Consider the following 20689-nt stretch of genomic DNA (forward strand, 5'->3'; position numbering starts at 1 on the left):
CAGCTTTTGAATGCCTTGCACAGAGCAAAAGAGAGCATAAAAAGATGTAAGATACAGATAGGAGATACGTTAAATTAGAATAATATATTAAGATTATTACTTTAATGTAATTTTAATAATAATAACTTGATTCTTAAATTTTAAAAAAATTAAGTATAAACAAAAAAGAGAAACATTCTTTGTTTTTTATATATACTCTCATACAGTTTTGCACACACATATGAAAAGAAGCAGCAATTGGAAACAGAATGGGGTTGTACGAGCTGTGAAGGAGTAAAACAAGGTTTGATTTCATGTAGTTTATTCTAGTTGAATCACACAGTGCCCTTGAATTGCTTCAGAAAGAGATGGAGGCAATTTGAAAGGAGATGGATTTTGTGATGAGCTCTGATTTTAAATTCTGAAACACTGGTGTGGCTTTCTTTGTGTGTACATGTGTGCTTCTAATGATGAGAGTGAGGTTGAAGGCAAGCATAATCAACCAGTGACTTGCAACGGCCAGGGAATGAGTGAACGGTTTGAAGGTCAGCAAAGGATTGAATGAAATGAATTTGAGAAGGAAATACTGGACCTCATAGGAGGGGACAGCAGTACAGGCAGAACTATACTGGGTGATTTATTATCCCTCCTCATCCATTTCCAAAGGAAGAGGCAATGCAATCAGAAAATCCTTCGGGATAACTTTGCTGTGGAGAAGATGAAACTTGGGGAGAGGTTCACTAAAAATGCCTCTCCCCAAGTTTGTATAGGGCACCAAGTTCTAATCATTTCTGTCCTAACTGCACCTATGTTAGCAACTCCAAAGTCATAGGACAATAATATCCATGAGGAATAGGAGGATATTGTCCTCAGTTGGCACGAATTATAGCAGCAATATTGATGCTGGAAACTGCATCATTTGACCATGTGCTCTAATATAAAATAAAATCTCTTTAAGCTTTTTTTTAAAACTTCAGAACAGTACGTGGGCCTTTCCTTTCTCTTGATTCCACCCCCCCCCCAACCTATGGATGTTTTAATTCAACTTTCTGTAACGATACAATGGATGAAGATTCATACTTTCTTTTCTTTTTTAAAGGAGCGTTTCTTTTAAATAACTGATTCAGTTACACATGGAAGCAGCACAAATTGTGATCCAAACAAGCTCTGGGCTGTCTGAAATTGATAGGATAGGTAGCCATGGCAACAGGTTTGCCCAATACAGAAGCGGTTGCTTGTGTTTCTCTTAGCTCCCTCAAACAATTGTAACTCCTTCCATGACATGTTTGGGTTGCAGCTCCTCTCTGTCTGAAGAACTGCTTTCAACACTTGGCACCTTCACTGCACATTTCAGGCATCCCTCCTTCTCTTGTTTATCCTCTAGATTGAGAACTAAACTCCCAGTTTGTCTCATACAGCTATTTCAGTCACAGGCTGAAAATGCTGAGGATGTGTGTGTGTGTGTGTGTGTGTGTGTGTGTGTTGTGTGTGTGTGTGTGTGTGTTTTCTTATCCTTCTCTTTTGTCCAGCTTTGGCATTCTTTTTCTTCTCTACAGGAACTTCCTACTGTATCTTCTGGTTTTTTTAAAAAAAATAAGGTTGAGCTCAATTATTATCTCACTGATGTCTCTTCCTTTATGTTTGAAGTAGTATGCTTTTATTGATTTGTTTTTCTTGCTGGCAAGAGGTCAGGAAATCAAGAAGAAGCACAGCTGGTTTGGAAAAGCAGGTTGTAAATATCTTGGAATAGGTGTTGATTTACAATATGATAAAATCCTTGACCAGCCTTAAAGTTTTGAACTGTTTCTTCACTCAAGATGAAGGATGTTTTTGGCCCAATTAATGGAATGATATAACCAAGAACCGTAGTATATAAATCTGTTCCTAATGATCATAGCTGGACTGATCTCATCTATCAAAACAGATTCATGCTGAACTTCTGCTGGAAAAAAATAAATAGTGCTTTTATGTATTGTAAATGCCCACAATTTCATATTGGCACCCATTATTAATTCTATATTTTAATAGTGTCAAAACATGGATCTCTCTGTAGCCAAAACAGCTCAGTCCAAACACAAATAGGCCTCAGTGGGCTTGGAAGAAGCCCAATATTTATAGGATGATTTAAAGAAATGACAGTTAGAAGGGACCTTGTAGGTCTTCTAGTCCAACCCCCTACTCAAGCAGGAGACCCTCTACCATTTCAGACAAGTGGTTGTCTAATGTCGTCTTAAAAGGAGAGAAAACTGGAGCAAACCAGCGTGCTATAAGTCAGCACAGAGACATGAAGTGGTAAGCATTGGGGAGGATGACAAACTGGGATAACTTACAGCTTGAAAAGTTGTTCAAGAATATTTCACATTAAAATTTGCAGTGAGTACCAGTCATTACTGTAATTACAACTTTGTATGCCTACATAAACGTGTATACTTACTTAATATTATTCCCTTTCAAGATGAGCAACATTATGCAAAGTAAAAAAATACAAGCAAAATATATGAAAGGGGGACACAGTTAGCTTCAGAGGCTTCCATGTGGCCGGAATCCAAAGAATATGAAACACATACTCTGTAACTTTTACTGGAGTGTCATGTTTTCAAGATTAAGTAGCATTCCGGTTTTTTATTTTTTGTCTGATCATGTATTTGAACATTCACATTTTCATTTCTTTTTTATTTTGTTTATATTTTCTGGAACACTACCATTTATAATCTTGGACGGTGAGCTTTTTTGTATCCAGCTGCTCATTTGCAGATCTTTGAAGTGGCTGGAATCAAAATATTCAGACCCATGGGCACTGTCAGCAAAATTTAGGTTTGCTGTTTTGGCCCCATCCACTGCAGTGTTATCACAGTCTTATCAGCCATAGTTTTGCTGGCCCCTGGCAGGATAAACAATAAAAGTGGGTTTAAGGGAACCCCAGAAGTCTGATAGTAACTTTTCCAAGACTTATAAATTTAGATATTAAATCTAGAAGAAATGGTAAATAATATCATACAGCAGATCCTGCAATTCCTTGGTATAATGGCCTCTTGTCTGTTCATTTCTTTCACTAGTGATAATAAATAGAATGTTTTATTTGTATATCTCTCATACTTATTAAAACCTTGAATCATGGGATTCTTATTAGCTCTTTCTGTTGTTGTTTGGTTCTCCTTTATACTTTAGGTCAGGAATGTCAAACTGGCGGCCCATAGGCTGAATGTGTCACATGCAGGCCATGCCCACTCCACCTCCACCAATGGGGGAAATGTTGCAAAATGTCATGTGATGCAACAGGATGACACCCCTGCTTTAGGTCCTCATCTTACCTTTGTTGCCAGATGATGCCAGGAAGGAATAATGGTAGTAGTCTACGATCAAAAAAGTAGTCTTCTGTCAAAGAACATTGGATAAATGAATTCAGAATCAGTGGAAACTTTTTTCCCCACTAGAATGAAATGGCAGAGCTGTTGCTCTTTCTTAAATTGATGCCAATTAATTACAGTTGTTAAACCCTGAATAAACAGACATTCTGCATTGTGTCAGCTAATCTAGCCTGACTACCTTGGATAACCTGACAATGATATCTATTATAGAGATGGGCATGAGCTGTTCCCTCATGTGTTATAAATTAATGCAGAATCTATTACTATACCCTGTAGGACATCACAGATGAAAACAAAGACATTGTGTATTAGTCTCATCACAGAGTTCTGCGATTATGCAGTCTTTCTTTCAGCTACTACTATTTACATATTGTACCTGTAGCTCAGTTTATTGTTTAATGTGTACATTACACATTTACCTGCAAGAGTTTTTCCTTGCTCACCTGATGTTACCATATTGAACAATTCAAAGCTAGCCTGTTAAGCCATGCCATATACACACTATCTCATTCACTGAGAAATGTTAAGTTTTTTTCCCATAAAAGTTCATTTCTTTTTCTTAATTGTTAACAAAATGACTAGGCCATCCTGTATCTTCCTTACATTCCACCTAGTTCTGTTACCTGAGTGACAGAAAGGAAGACAGACAAAAGGAAACAAAAAATTTGAACTTCTAAACCAGAAATGATTGAGTGTAGCAACAAAACAAATGAGTCCTTTATGGATTTAAAGCCACATTTAATTGAATTAACTGATTTTTGAAAAACAGATAGGTAGCAAGAAAAGGGAATTGCCCAACAGAGATAGTACTTTATATAACAAAATCCAGATGTGTGTGTGTGGGGTGATTGTTCTCACCTAATCCAGCATTTATGGATTAGATATCTAAAAAGGTGAACACAATGGAAGACACGCAGATAATTACAATTAATAAAAGTTTAATATTAAAATCCAATACTTAACAGCATAGGATACATTCCTCCAGATTATTTGCAATAGCTTTTAGGAGGAAATGCCATGGCATCTGCCCACAAAAGGGGTTGCCTCTATGGGGCAAATCTCACTCCTCCAATTCCTCCTGCCATACCTTGAAATGCTCACCCCCAGTCCAGGGAAGATTAATTACAAGGAAATTGAATGTTCAGTTTATTTAGCTCTACAATTAAGAGGAAAAGCACTTGTAGGCAGACAACAGGAATCCACAAGAAATGTTTCTTGGTAGCACAAGCTGTTGCTTCATTAAGCCATTTGACGGTGAGGTACAGGCCACCAGGGATGTGAAAGTCGATAACTATTAACTTATTAAGGTCAAAGCAGGAAGCTTGTTAGTTGCGGCTCATGCTTCGTAAGCAAGTGGCAGGCTGCTCTGGAACACAATAGAATAGAATAAGAATAGAATGATTTTAAGCAATCTCTTTCCTGGTGTTAAAGTGGGTCAATCACAGGATGGTAGCAGAAGACCAGATCTGACTGTCTCAGAACGAGCAACAATGTTGTGGTCAAAAAAAATGGAGGCCACAATGATATAACTGAAGCTCCACTTGCTTTTTATGAGCAATGCCACATAAAAAAAACCAGGTAGAGCTTTGTTCACAGTATCCCTGCTACCCTCTTTCTGGGGATACCCCAGTGATGAATAAAAACACTGAAGAAAAATTCAGTGGCCATTCTTCGCATCCACATTATGTATCTTGTGTAACATATTGAGGCAAATTTTGCTCCCTGGTTGGAGGGTGAGGGAGGTAACCTTTTTTCTTCTTAGGAAGACATGTCATCAGAGAGGGAATTTAATCAAAAATTGCACAGTTGACAAAAGCAGAGCCATTAATGAATAGTGACATTTATCACTCACATCGTTCACTCACTCTTATTTTCACTCTCACTCAACATTCATGAAGAATATAAAGCAGCTTTCGGTTTGGATTGTCCTCATTTAACATGAAGTGATAAGTTCTTTTGGAAAATTTCCCCAAAATTGTCCTTCAGGAACTTAGCCTCCCTCTTCACTCAGCCTCCTTCTGATGTTCTCTTGATAATGAAGAGAAGATTGGAACAGCAATCAAACTTTCCTGCTCCAGAAGTATTTTGTTCTCTAAATTTCTTTGGGGGGGGGGGAAGAAGACACGTAATTCTTTGAAAATTCTAAATTCTTCACAAAATGAGGAGTCCCCCACCTCACTTCATCTATCATTACTTGTGAGCTGGAGGGAGGGCTCCCAGGCATTAGTTCCTGAGAATATTGAAGCTATGAAACGCCTGGAGGAATGGTTGCAGACATCCCTGCTGGATGTCTTTGAAGCTTTGCCTATGGATTTAGTCATTCCTTGGGTGTGGCTAACTGATTGATGCTTTAACCTTCTTTCGAGGACTCTTCAACAGTGCTTCCTTCTTCTGTTTCTGTTCCTCCCCCATTGCTTCTTCCCTTCAGTTCCAGGCCATCCATTTAGCTTTCTACCTTTCTCTTTCTTCCTCTTCTCAGCACAGATATCACTTTCTCTTACATCTTACTCAGTGTTTCTTAAGCTTGAAGATATGTGGAGTTCAACTACCAGAATTACCCAGCCAGCATGCATGTTGGCTGGAGAATTCTGGGAGTTGAAGTCCATTCATCTTCAAGGTGCCCAGGTTGAGAAACTCTGCTTTTATTCTTAGCACCTCCATCTTGTTTTTCTCCTCTTTTTTGTATGGCTTCTGATAGAAGAAAGAAAGGAATGATGTGTGTTTACAGAATGCCTTTTGAAAGTAAAGGTGATTTCTGATTGTGAGAGAGAATGGTTGAAATTGTAAGGCTTTCAGTTCTGGGTTGCAAATGTCCAAGTAGATGGACCTTGACAGCCCAGGTCTGGTAAGCTGAAATATATGCAGAATGGCAAATATCCATAAACATTTCCATGCACATTGACATATATGGCCATTTTGGGGGGAGAATCTTAAGAATTAGTTTCAGTTGGAATTGACAATTCTCAGTTAATACTGTACAATATTTATGTCTGTATTTTTATGTCTACTAGGTTGGGTGATTTGACTTCAGGGTCATCCTCTTTGGGGATATATACGGTACAATTCAATTGCAACACATTTTGGAAAAATTACACTATGCACTGGACACAATCAATGTTTCTGCAAATCTTCTTTAGATTTGACCTGCTCCTGAAATGAAATATTTAGGAGCCAGAAAAAAACTGGTTTTAATTGTTAACATATTGTCATAATTTTAAAGGGAAACAGGATTTGTAGAAACATACATCTAGTTGTGTAATCTTATTTGCTGTCATTTGTAGAAAAACAAAATAAAGGCCTTTGAAGTCTGTGGAATGACTGTTACGGGAAAAAAACTGTACAATTATATTCTTGGAAACATTTAGACAAAAGTAGTTATTGGAAGGTTTCTATTTTTCCTCAGTCAAGTATCTTTGTAGCGCAATGGTAATATAAACTCTGGTAAGAACTGTCATTTTAGCTATCATAACTGATTCCAAATGCGCACTAATAAACCAAAGAAGATGGGTTTAGTTATAAATGGAATGATACGAGGGACTAATGATACATACAAATGAAGAAAGTTATTGCTAGGCAGGAAGTTTATGATGCTACTGAAATAAATGATTGCAAAAAGTTTCCACTTGTGAATATTTCCCAAAGTTAAGGCTGAGTGATCCAACAAACAAATTATTGAGGTGGGTAAACCAGTGTTTCCCAATCTTAGCAAAGAATAGAATAGAATAGAATAGAATAGAATAGAATAGAATAGAATAGAATAGAAGAGTTGGAGGAGACCTTGGTGGTCTTCTAGTCCAATCCCCTGCTCAGGCAGGAAATCCTATACCATTTCAGACAAATGGTTGTACAATCTCTTTTTAAAAGCTTCCAGTGTTGAAGAATTTACAACTTCTGGAGGCAAATTGTTCCACTATTTCATTATTCTAACTGTCAAATTCATTTAACAACCATGTTAGTAACTGAATAACTGTAGTGATTCACTTAACAACTGTGGCAAGAAAGGTTGTATGGTGGGGCATGAGTCACACCAATTGTCTTGCTTAGCAACAGGAATTTGACCCAATTGTGGTCATCAGTTGAGGGCTACCTGTACCAGGGAATCCAGGTTTGGCATTTATTATGCAATCACCCTGCTTTATTCATGGAATTTTATAGGAGTGTGTGATTAGCTTGATTTTTTCTGTTTGTGTTTTTATTTATTTATAAAATTTCTATGCCGCTCATCTCCCCTACAATGGAACTCTGGGCAGCTTATCTATTTTATCAAAATATTGCTTCCTCCTCCTCTTGAAAAATCTGCCAAGGCAAGAAATATTCAATTTCTTTGAGTAAATGCGCTTATGATCTTTCGCAGAATCAGATGAGGATTACAAAAAGGGTGAGGGTAGGAGAAATAATCCAATAACTTGTAAAAAAAAATTAATGCTTATGATTCAAGTGGAGAAGGAAATTGGTTGAACCTGAAGCAGAAAGAAAAGAAAGAGGCTTGGCTAGTTGCCAATGATCTTTTCCCCTGAAGAAAGGGAAAAAAACAAAATCCTAAGCGTTGTAATGTATATACCAGAGGTGGCATTAAGACGGTTCGCGCGAACCAGTAGCCCCGATGATCCGTTGACCTTGCCCACCTGCCCTGGCCCTTTCCTATCTTTTATTTCCTGCTTTCTAGCTCATCTCAATCAGCTAATTTCACCCACCCCCCCTCACTGTTCTACTTACCGTTGCTGACTTGGAAGGTAACAGCTGAGTTTCTAAATGCTCCATTTTCAGCACAAGCGCTTTAGGCATGCATGCACGCAAAACGCACACTCACCGAACCGGTTGTTAAACCGACAGCATCCCACCACTGGTGCATACAGTACAGGTAATCCTAGACTTACAACCACAATTGAGCCCAGTGTTTCTGTTGTTAAGTGAAACATTTGTTAAATGAGTTTTGACCCATTTATGACTTTCTTGTCACAGTTAAGTGAATCACTGAAATTGTTAGTAAGTTAGTAAGATAGTTGTTAAGTGAATCTGGCTTCTCCATTGACTTGTCAGAAAGTCACAGAAGTGATCATGTGACCCAGGACACTGCAACCTTCACAAAAAGGTGTTAGTTTCCAAGCACCTGAATTTTGATTGCGTGAACATGGGGATGCTGCAATGATCGTAAGTGGGAAAAACAATCATGTCACTTTTTTTTCTGCTGTAAGAACTGTTGTAAGAAGAGGACCACTTGTACTCGATATTCTTACCTGCTCTGCAAAAATTCTTCTTCCCCTTCCCCTTTTTATCTGGCAGCCATCAGGTAAGATGTTCCCAGACTGCAGTTGTTCAGAATTCCTGCTTTATTGCCCCATGAAACTGATTCCATGATAACTGGAAACTTAATTTTCTACTAGACCTGATTAGAGAGGGTTAATTTTCATTCTAGTATAACAACCAGTCTATTTTCCAGAACAGCCTGAGTGAAGACAAACTTCCATGTCAAGACTTGGTAAAACTGGATATAAATGAAACAAAAAAGGAATTGATTGTACATTTGATAATTGCAGCTAGATTAGTGATAGCTAAATATTGGGAACGAAATTGGGATATTCAAAGAAATGAGTAGTATAATGAAATTTAGAGTGTGGCAATAAATGATAAATTAACAACAGAAATTTAATTTAAAAAAGGGATGATCAAAGCAAACAATTACAATGAAATATGGGAAGATTTTATAAAATCGGTGTTGGTGGAAGGCAAAGGGAATAAACCTACCCAACAATATATGTTGTTTTGAAGGGGATAAGGGCACAATTGGTATATATTGTATATCTTTTAGTTGTTATAGATGAAGAATATAAGAGGGGGGAGAAAGGTCTCTGGGGGATGGGGTGCACTGTAATGTTTGTTTATTTTTCCTTTTCCTTTTTTCTTTCTTTTTTTGTATTTACTATGTTTGTATTATTTGCATTTTTAAAAAATTACTTGGAAAGTTTTTCCAATGAAGAGGTGGATATTCTCAAAGGAGAAACTTATACATGACAGTGCAAATATACTGCAGGAGGGAATTTGCATCAGGGAAGAAGCTTTTTCTTTGATTTCTTTAAATTTATTCACTTCAGTGCAGAAACTTGCACTTTTTTTTAGGCAGGATGAGCTGAGCACCTCAGGCGACAGATGTTGTGAGCTGTAGATGTAGTGGTGAGCAATTCACTTTAATTTTTGTAGAGCAGTATAAGCCACTGATTTGTTCTTCACCTTAGGCAGCAAAATAGCTAGGTGTAACCCTGCCTGTGGGATTCACAAGCAGGAAATAATGGAAATAGTTGTTTCCTACTCTTTGTTCCCACTGTCTCCTGTGTTTCCGCTGACTTTTAGTTCCATTGGCCAATTTGGTTAATAGCTGTGAATATATCTAAATTTTAAAAGCTATGCTGTGATCATTGATATGTTTCATGTGGAATTTTCTTATCTCTAGTTATGCAAGCAAACAACCAGGAAATAGGAAAGGTTGCTGTGCGAAATCATTTTTCTAAGCTATGCAGACTATAATGCCCATATATTTTGCTAATATGAAACTTTGGGAAATGTAATACTGTAGAATCACAGGGATGCATTTAAAAAAGACTTCTGATAAGTGATAATTTAGAAACAAAAAAATTTATTATTGCGGGACGGTTCTTTTCCACAACCTCTGAAGGAGGCGGTGGTGAGACCCCTCCTCAAGAAGCCTTCTCTGGATCCAGCTATTCTTAAAAACTATCGTCCAGTCTCCAACCTCCCTTTTTTAGGGAAGGTTGTTGAGAAGGTAGTGGCCCTCCAACTCCGACGGACCTTGGATGAAGCAGATTATCTAGACCCTTTTCAGTCTGGTTTCAGGCCTGGTTACTGCACCGAAACTGCTTTAGTCGCACTGACCGATGATCTCTGGCGGGTCAGGGATAGAAGACATTCCTCTATCCTAGTGCTCCTTGACCTCTCAGCGGTCTTCGATACCATCAACCATGGTATCCTTCTGCGACGGCTGGAAGAGGTGGGAGTGGGAGGCACCGTTTTACGGTGCTTCTCCTCTTACCTCTCCGACAGGTTGCAGTCGGTGTTGGTTGGAGGGCAGAGGTCGACTCCTAGGCCCCTTAATTATGGGGTGCCACAGGGGTCGGTCCTGTCTCCCCTCCTATTTAATATCTACATGAAGCCACTGGGTGAGATCATTTCCCGGCACGGGATCAAATACCACCAGTATGCGGACGATACACAGCTGTATTTGTCTGCCCCATGCCAACTCAGCGTAGCGGTGGAAGTGATGTGCCAGTGCCTGGAAGCTGTTAGGGTCTGGATGGGAGCGAACAAGCTTGCACTCAATCCTGACAAGGCCGAGTGGCTGTGTATGTTGCCTCCTAAGGACAGCCCAGCTAGTCCGTCCCTAAGCCTGGGAGGAGAAAATTTGCTCCCCTCAGAGAGGGTCCGCAACTTGGGGGTCCTCCTGGATCTGCAGCTGATGTTGGAACATCATCTGTCAGCTGTGACCAGGGAGGCCTTTGCCCAGGTTCGCCTGGTGCACCAGTTGCGGCCCTATTTGGACCGGGAGGCACTGCAAATAGTCACTCACGCCCTCGTCACCTCAAGACTGGATTACTGTAATGCACTCTACATGGGGCTGCCCCTGAAAAGTGTTTGGAGACTACAATTAGAATGCAGCCGTGCGAGCGATACTGGGTAGACCTAGGTACACCCACACTACACCTATCCTCCACGAGCTGCACTGGCTTCCTATTGGTCTCCGAGCACGATTCAAGGTGCTGGTTATCACCTTTAAAGCCCTACATGGCCTAGGACCCGGATATCTACGAGACCGTCTTCTGCCGCACACCTCCCTAAGACCAATAAGATTGCACAGGATGGGCCTTCTCCAGGTGCCATCAGCTGGACAATGCCGGCTGGCGACGCCTCGGAGTAGGGCCTTCTCTGTTGCCGCTCCGGCCCTATGGAATGAGCTACCCCCATAGATCCGGACCCTACCCACTCTCATGGCCTTCCGAAAAGCTATTAAAACCTGGCTATTCCGGCAGGCCTGGGGCTGTTGACTTCTGGATTGAGGACCAGCCCCGCTTAGATTGGGTGCATGTTGTGTCTTTTTAAATTTGTTGTGTTTTATCTGTTTTTAATCTTTCTTAATTTTTGTTTCTGTAAGCTGCCCGGAGTCCTCCGGGATTGGGCGGCCTATAAATTTAATAAACAGTAAACAGTACTATTGATAATTATGAATCAAAAACAGCCAAGTTTGGTATTTGGATATAAAATATGATGAGAACAAACTACATAAGCTAGTCAGGAGCATCAAATCACCTTTCAAGTTCCTCTTTGGGTTAACATTGTTGAGGACAAAGGGAAGTGATTTTATTTGATCCATCAACAATTCTAGTGACCAAAGAGCAAAAGCATAAGAAAGTGTATTCATTGACAGTTTCTAGAATATTTGAAAGCATCATCTACAGTCTTGTGATTTTCTACAAAGTTTTTGATTGCAGGAATGGCATTTGCATTGCTTTATTCTGTTTCTAAAGAGAGAATGTAGATACCCTATCAAAGGAACATCTCATTTCATTTCCTAACAAATGAACACACAAATACCTCAGAGTTTTCCGTTGGCTATTACAATATTCATGCCCCATTTACTCTTGCTGCAAAATGCTTTTTAGGGAAAAAAAAGATAAACCAGAGTTCATGCAATGTGCCAAATACTTGAGGCAATATATTTATCATCCTACATTAAATGGTTAAGAGTATTTCTTTCAGTTTACATTTACTCTCATTATGTTTGCTTCTTTGGCCCAAAATGGTATCTCAAATGCATATTCAGCTCATATTTCTCTCTTTGCTGTATTCAGGTGTAAAAATGTAGGCATATTAACATTAAATGCATAACTCTAAAAGATAAATATAGTCTATTTATTTTCCTTCATGAGTGGACTAAATTTTTCAAATCAGGGATTGTACTTGGCTTTTGAGCCAAAGGCTGCACTCCCAAAAGTAGCTGAACCAAAGAGAAGGTGGAGCCAGAACAAAAATTAAATTTGATTCATATCATTATGTGTTCCTCAATAATTTCCTTCCATCTTCTCTATCGATGATCCTTTGCTTAAGGACTGTCATTACTTGATTTTGTCCAAAGGGCATTTACTATTTAATTCTGCAATTGAATTGAATGCAATGACAAAATTGAAAAATATTAGGTGCTATTTAGTGTTTTCATAGTGAAAAAACCCATTTAACAGTAGGAAAGAAACTATTATAGCTAACAGAAATTAAACAAATGGTTAAGAATATTATATCCATTTTCTCAATATAGTTTCAGTGTATTATAACAGAATTGGAAGGGACTTGTAGGTCATCTAGCCAAACCCCTGCTCAAGCAGGAGACCCTACACCATTTCTGACAGATGGCTGTCCAGTCACTTCTTAAAAGCTTCCAGTGATGAAACTCCCACAGCTTTTGAAGGCATGATGTTCCATTAGTTGATTGTTCTCACTGTCAGAAAATTTATCCTTATTCCTAGATTGAATCTCTCCTTGATCAGTTTCCATCCATTATTCCTTGTTTGGCCTTCAGGGGTTTTGGAAAATAGATTGATCCCCTCCTCTCTATGACAGCCCCCTCAAATATTGGAACACTGCTATCATGTTACCTCTGGTCCCTCTCTTCACTAGAGTAGGCATGCCCAAACCTCATATGTTTTAGCCTCCAGTCCCCTAATCATCTTTGTTTATTAGTTTTATACTACCTTGTTTCCTTTTTCTTTGGCCTTACTAGATGGACCCTGGACCTTCCCAGCATTTAACTGGCACAAGAACAGTGTTAGGAACTAAAATATAAGCACTATTCAACTCCTTTTCCAACTTATTAATGTAGGTCACACAGGGGTGGGTTCCTCCCGGTTCGCACCGGTTTGCACGAACCGGTTCGTCGGTGAACCCGGAAGTAATTAACTTCCGGGAAAGCCGGTACTGGTCCTGGCCCCTGTCGCTGCAAAGCGCCCTTTTGCCGGCATGTCGCAGCTCACTTGCTCATTCCCCCGCCCATCCGCAGCTTGCTCCCTCGCTCCCCCGCCCGTCCGCACTAAGCCCAGCCTGCCGCTCACTGATTGGCTGTAGTCCAGCCAATCAGTGAGCAGGCTGGAAGCGAAGCGAAGCTTTTTTCATGCTTGACCTCCATTTGAAAATTCCCTTCGGCCTTCGCTTGCTGCTTCCCCCCAGGTAAGCAACAAAGCCCCAGCAGCGGGACTCGGGAGGCTTCGGATGGGTGGCGGTGGCCCAGCTTTCCTGAGGGAAGGCCTCCAGGCCTTCGCTCACGAAAGCTGCGGGGTCGCATGCACTACACGGCCGAAGCTGGGTGGGGGGGCAGCGTTAGCGGCGGCATTAGCGTCGTCGTAGTTAGCGGCGGTGGTAGTGGCGGCGGCGGTAGCAGCGGTAGCGGCTGAAGTGGGGGGGTGGCGGCCTAGCTTTCACGAGGGAAGGCCTCCAGGCCTTCCCTTGCAAAAGCCGCGGGCTCGCATGCACTACGCGGCCGAAGGCGGGTGGGGGGGCAGCGTTAGCGGCGGCGATGGTAGTGGCGGTAGCGGCTGAAGTGGGGGGCGGTGGCCTAGCTTTCGCGAGGGAAGGCCTCCAGGCCTTTCCTTGCAAAAGCCGCAGGCTCGCGTGCACTATGCGGCCGAAGGCGGGGGGTGGTGTTAGCGGTGGCAGCGGCGGCGGCATTAGCAAGCCACTCCCATCCGGTCACATTGGTGGCAAGCCACACCCACAAAGGAGGCCATGCCCACCGAGTAGGTTCGAATAAATTTTGAAACCCACCCCTGAGGTCACAGCTACTGGAGCCTTTGATGGAGAATGTGAATTAGAGGTTTTGATATAATTTAAGTGGTAGACATTGAGGAAGGAACATATTGCTAAAACATAGATTCTGACAACAGAATCAAAACAATTAGTGAAATGAATTGAAAGAACTTTTATTGTTTTTTGTGTCTCCTGACTAATTGTTGGAAATGTTGATGAGTAGACTGATGATGAATGCTGCAGAACAACACTGCTACAAGCCAAGAGAATAAACCTGTGCCATTCTTACAATGAGAATCAATGAGAAAATAGAAAGTATAATTAAAATTAGTGGATCAGATTGGTGGAGCAGATTAATGATAACCCTGGCAATAGTCTAACCAGATAATGTAGATGACATATTGTGATGTCTATTGTTGTTAGCTTCTTAGATGGGTTAAAAATGAATATGCAGACATGTAAATTCATTAAATTTGTAAAACAATTTTATAAATTTGTAACTCAAGATCAAGTGAGGTATAATACCACTCTATAAAGCCCTAGTAAGACCACACCAAGAGTACTGCATCCAGTTTTGATCACCACACTATAAAAAGATGTTGAGACTAGAAAAAGTGCAGAGGAAAGCAACCAGAAGATTAGGGAACTGGAGACTAAAACATATGAAGAACGGTTACATGAACTGGGCATGGCTAGTCTAGTAAAGAGAAGGACCAGGAGAGACATGATAGCAGTGTTCCAATATTTGAGGGGTTGCCACAGAGAGAACGGGGTCAAGCTATTTTCCAAAGCACCTGAAGCCCAGACAAGGAATAATGGATGGAAACTGACCAAGGAGAGATTCAACCTAGAAATAAGGAGGAACTTTCTGACAGTGAGAACAACCAACCAATGAAACAGCTTGCCCTCGGAAGTTGTGGGAGCTTCATCACTTGAGACTTTCAAGACGAGATTGGACTGCCATTTGTCAGAAATGGTGTAGGGTTGCCTGCTTGAGCAGGGGGTTGGAATAGATTACCTATAAGGTCCCTTCCAACTCTGTTAATTTGTTAAAAACATGAGCTACTATAAAATTCTTTCTTCAGCAGTTGTTCTATAGGAAATAGTTCTCACCCTATTCACAACTCTTAAATAAAAATAAAATGGTGGTTGGGTTGTTTGTGTTATTCTTAGAGTTTCACTGGCATCAAAGATCCTTCTGATTCATTCCAAGTTCTTAATGTTGTATGGAAAAAGAAAGAAATTAATTTTTTTGAAAGGGTCAAATATTCACACTGAAAGACAGGATGTTTGTATTTTTACAATTTATTATGGTTCTCAAATACAATTATGCTGAAGCAGTTATATCAACTGAGGGAAAGTACAGCAGCAGCAATACAAGATCACTGCAGGGAGCAGTTCTGACTAAGATCTATATTGATATGACCATTATTTTGTAAACTTGGTGTGTTGGGATTCAAGTCCAAGAAGTTCCAACCATCTTGATTACTACCGGGATATTCTGGGAGCTATAACTCCAATAAATCCAGAAGAAACTAGACTTCATAGATGCTTAGTGCTGGGAGTCAAAAAAGTCAAGATAGTGGCCACAGTCATGCTATTGAAGTCCTGATCTTTTTGTGTATAGTGTATATAACAAAGGGGCAGAGGTTTGATCATGTGACCACAGCTGCTATTTTGATCTTTTTGGTCCCACAGGCACCCCTGGTAGGCTTTTATGTCTGCCATAGGGGAGCCAACATCTTTAATAGAATTAACTGTTATAGTAGACTATGAGTGGTGCTTAGTTATAGTCTGTAAAATATTTTTTTAATGTATCAGTCCAAAGTGATTAAAAAATGGGGAACAAAGCATTATTGAACCTTTTTTGCCATTTCAATTCACTGAGATTATATCTGTCACTTCAACTCACTGAGATTATATATGCTTTGATGTATGCTGATATAAAACATTTATGAGCTTGGCATTTCCTTGTGATAAAACTGAGTCTTTCTTTCTTGTAAAGAGAACTATCTATACTGAACATTTGAAAATTAGCAATTTCTAAAAAAGAAAATTTTATGTGGCTTTGGCATAATGCATGACAGTTTATAATTAATGGCTTATGTTTTAGTGATATGTGCATACTAAGTCACTGTAACATAGTGGGCTTATTCAAAACATATTAACAACTCATCTGTCACCATTTACAAACCATGTGTCTTACCATGATCATCTGGGGAAAACCATATACAGATCATTAATTGCTTCTTATGCCATTAATCTTTCTCCCTTCATATAACAGGTTTCACAAATATCCATTACTTTGGTGGGGCCAGAATATCTTTGTGAGCAACAGGTTAAAAAACCTCATTTTCAATTCTCAGTTCCCGCCCCATCTCAACTCTACAGAATTTCCCCTGATATTTCAAATCAATTTAGGAGCAAATAACCATATTTTATGATGATGGTAGAGTGATCCTTGTTATTTCTTGCCATCTATTTTTACATGACCATTTTAATCACAGGTTTTGATGATTTTGGGTTATCTTAAAGTGGGCTCCAACTTTAAATCATGTCAATATTGTTGACTGTATGGTATCTAAATCAGCTTGTTTACGTATGTATTTATATTTCATATTTATTATTTTTATAATTATAAATATATTATTTTTATAAATACCTCATGGCAGCGAACGTATCTAATACTCCTTTCTCCTCCTATTTTTCCTATAACAACAACAACAACCCTGTGAGGAACTGACAGAGAAAGTGTGACTGGCCAAAGTCACCCAGCCAGTTTTCATGCCTAAAATGGGATTGGAACTTTCACTCTCTCTGTGTTATTCAGCCAACTTCCATCCTTTAAGCTTGTTGGCTGCCTTTGAGAATAATAGAAATATTGTCAACACATTAATATTGAAAAAAATGGGGGAGGGGGAAAATCTTTCTTCATATGTTCTCAGAGTGTCCTTACACAGTCTATATTAAACTCTAGCTGTACTGGGAAGGTTGGGCAGGTCACCTATCATATCATCCAGACGTGGCATTCACCCGAACTGGCAGTGGCAGTGGTGGGAGGCACCGCTCACCTGCCCAGACATCATCATGGACGCTCTGGGCATGCGCAGAAGTGCCACATGTGAGCGAAGCACGCACGCAAGCACGCAAGCATGCTCCTGAAGCAGTAGCAAAGGTAAGAGGATTTTATCTGGAAGAAAAGTCAATCTGACATTGATTCAAGATAAATACAGCAAAGTAATATAGATTCAAGGATGTTGATTCCCTCTGTCCTGGAATTTCCTGTATGGACAGAGCTGGGAGTAACATCAAACATTTTAAAAGCAATGGCATTAGCACCAAAGTTGAACACAACAGGAATACAGCCATGTGTTTTATGAATGGATCAGCACATCTGAAATACTACACAGTATAATTGTTTTCTTTCTTCTAAACCTCTTTGTTCAAAGGATCAGGATATCCTGGCGCTAACCACTGCTGGAAAATAATATAATTGCAACAATGGTATAATACTTAAGAAGAATTTCACTTTTATGCCAGTTCTGTGTTAAGTGTTTAGGTAAACATGAGTATATTCAAGGAGCTATTAAAGCTATTTAATTATTTAAAACTATTAAAGAAACACTTTAGCAAATATATAAGAAACACTTAATAATGCATCCTGTTTTTTTCAGGTAGAAATGCTAAGGGTGCTTGGACCTCATGCTGTTACTGATGATTATTTTGGCATCAGTAAAATAGATGTGTGTGTGTTCCAATTTTTAAAACATAAAGATGTTAAAATTAAGTCCACTCTGTTTTCCTTTTTCTTCAATGAATGAAGTTCCTGTTTATTTTAAAGTGTATTTTTTAGAAATGATGCTGGGTTTAATATTAGCCTTTGTGGAAACTAAAAGTTAAACCATGAAACTCTGAAGTCAAAGTTAGTCTCATTTTTAATTATTTGTAAAACTATAAGAAAGAAAAAAAGAACCGATTAGTTCACTCTTCCCAGAAAAGGCATAAACAACAGAGCATTTATCTGATCACCTTCCCAGAAAGTTATACAGCTTAGAACAGGGGTGTCAAACTAGCGGCCCACGGCTAGATGCGTCACATGTAGACCACGCCCACCTCAGCTCCATGACGGAAAAAACATTGTGAAATATCACATGATGGCAACATGGAACTACGAGTTTGACACCTGAGGCCTAGAATGAGCAATCCAGAAGTCCTTTCTGCCAACCCAGAGATACCTTTCTGATATTACAGGATAAACAAAATTGACTTTACTGCAATCTTGAAATGACATGTTTAGAAGAGAGATTGTTGCTTGAATAATTCTGTTCTCCAATCACAGACAGTTGTAAGATCTAACCAGCACTTTCACTAGAAATAGGTTCGTGCTTTGTTTTAAGCAAGTTTTAAGTTTTAATAGATTCACAGTAGCTTTCTGGATTAGAGAAATTTAGAATAATTTTCACCTATATGGTCATTTTTATTAAATAAGAGGAACAATTATTAAGAAATATATTGTGAGTTTCATTCTTTCAAGAATCATGTCCACACATGCTTCAGGCTGGACAAGTTGAATATTATTCTTTATAACTTGGTAGGAGAAGTTGTTTCAGCTATATTTATTTCCAGTTGGAATCATTTCAAGATTTTATGTGAACAGTTGGCTTGGTATGAAAGAACATTTTATTTTCATGCACCAAAAGTTGGACGATACCATTGTAAGATAATGATGGCAAACCTGCATGAATCGAGATCCTTACCTGAATTTGCTTCAGGTAAGTGAGAAGCAGTGGTGGGTTGCTAATATTTTTACTACCAGTTCAGGCACCCTCCCATGTGTGCACGATGCATCTGTGGATGCGCAGAAGCATCTGGGGCAGAGGTGGGTTCCAAAATTTTTGCATGTACCGAACTGGCAGTAATGCTAGGAGCAACCCACCCTTGGTCTGGGCGGATGGTTGGAGCCTCCCTCCACCACTACTACCAGTTTCCTTGATCCGGGTCAAACCGGGAGCAACCCACCTCTAGTCAGAAGGCTTTTTTTTTCTTGTTCTAATTTTTTTTACAGTGTTTCCATAAGATCTTACTGCAAGGTATGGTTTTTCACCTGCTGACTGACCAAGGCATTTTCACAATTTCTCTTGTTTTAAATTTTTTTATCCCTTTTAGAAATGGAACTTTAAGTCCAAAACAAATCCAAAACTGTTGAATATTATAGCATTCCTGAATCCTGTGGCTTTCCTGATTCATTTCATTCACAGTTCACTCTGGAATGTGAATCAGTGTTATTTCCTATCCAGCTGAAGAGCAGTTGAGGTTACCAACTAGCTAATCCTCTGCACTTCAGATTTGCTATGATTTGAAACCAAACAACTACGAAGAGGGGCAGGGGGGTGGGTAGAGACTTTTAGAATTGTACTACTTTGCGCAGAAATTCAAACACAGCTGTCTTAATATTCCCATACTGGAGCAGTTAGTTAGTAGATGTTTTGGGAAATGTCTGTAAGGACTTTTTCAAACTAAAATGAAGTAAATTTAAGCTGGTGTTGCTGGATGGCTCAAAATTCTCTACACCCCGCTCCCACCAGAAGAAAAATTACACAGCAGAAGTTGGCAAAACTTTTGGTTTCAAAAACCAACAGCTGTTCACATCCTTATGCCTAATTATCGCAGGGCTGGTAAATAAAAGTTTCCCTGTAGATATAATTGCATTTGCCTGGTAGTCTTAGCTGACACAGGGCAGGGCCAGGGGAGAGAAGAGGAGCAAAAGAAAACATTCCTCTAGTTTGGATTTTTCTTCTTCTGAGACTAGCTGTAGGCTGGGTTTAATCAAACACGGATAATTCAAAACTTTAGAGGGAGGGAAAGGGGGAAAGGAGAACATTTGCATGCAGTTGAGAAGGAACAGCTTTGGAAGAGTCATGACTTGGAGACTCTTTGAAAGATAAATTTCAAGCAGAATTTGTTGATTCAACTTTAGGAGCAACAAAACTACTGTAAGTTTAGAGAAACTGTTAGAGACAGCTGGTTCAAGGATGTTCGGTGCTTCTATCCCTCCTGGAATTTAAAGGCATTCTCATCTGAAGAAGAATCCATCTGTCTTTTTGAGAATGCCTGTGCTGAATAGGTTTTTCAGTGTATCGGACAAGGGTAGGCAGTGGGGGATTGACAAAGATTGGATGCCCTTCTCTGCCGAGACCCTGCCTGCCTGTCAACAGGGAATTCTATCTTGGGGTTTGCCTGAGAAGTTCAGAATCATAAAGCTGATTTGGAAATCCAAAAATGAGCTTGCGGAGACGAAGAGGAGAGGAGTTCCGGAAAGTGGAGGGAGTACTCATGTTTTTTCAGGTAAGTTTAAAATATGCAATCAAAATTATGTTGGCATAGCTCTAATAAGAGGCTTGGATTGCCCTCCTCCCAAAATCCCCCCACCCCAAAATCTAGTATATTTGATTGTTTATTGTGATGTAGATGAACTCTATATATTCATTTTCTAATAGGGGCTAAGAGCATTGAAGGCTCTTGTGGGCTTACCATATTTACTT

General features: G+C 39.6%; 1 protein-coding gene across 2 annotated transcripts in view; it reads left to right on the forward strand.

Annotated features, from left to right (window-relative positions):
* The window catches only part of PDE7B (phosphodiesterase 7B), a 190115-nt gene that overhangs the window by 73887 nt on the left and 95539 nt on the right, over nucleotides 1-20689 (forward strand). The window contains exon 1 of one of the 2 annotated variants that reach the window (XM_032214810.1): nucleotides 20236-20492. The exons of the other annotated variant lie outside the window; for it this stretch is intronic. Within the exon in view, the coding sequence (XP_032070701.1) occupies nucleotides 20255-20492 (238 nt within the window). The 5' untranslated portion in view covers nucleotides 20236-20254. Of the gene's footprint in view, nucleotides 1-20235; nucleotides 20493-20689 lie in introns of those variants that run through there. 2 annotated transcript variants of the gene reach the window in all.

This window comes from Thamnophis elegans, chromosome 4 (assembly GCF_009769535.1).
Source record: "Thamnophis elegans isolate rThaEle1 chromosome 4, rThaEle1.pri, whole genome shotgun sequence".
Lineage (NCBI taxonomy): Eukaryota > Metazoa > Chordata > Lepidosauria > Squamata > Colubridae > Thamnophis > Thamnophis elegans.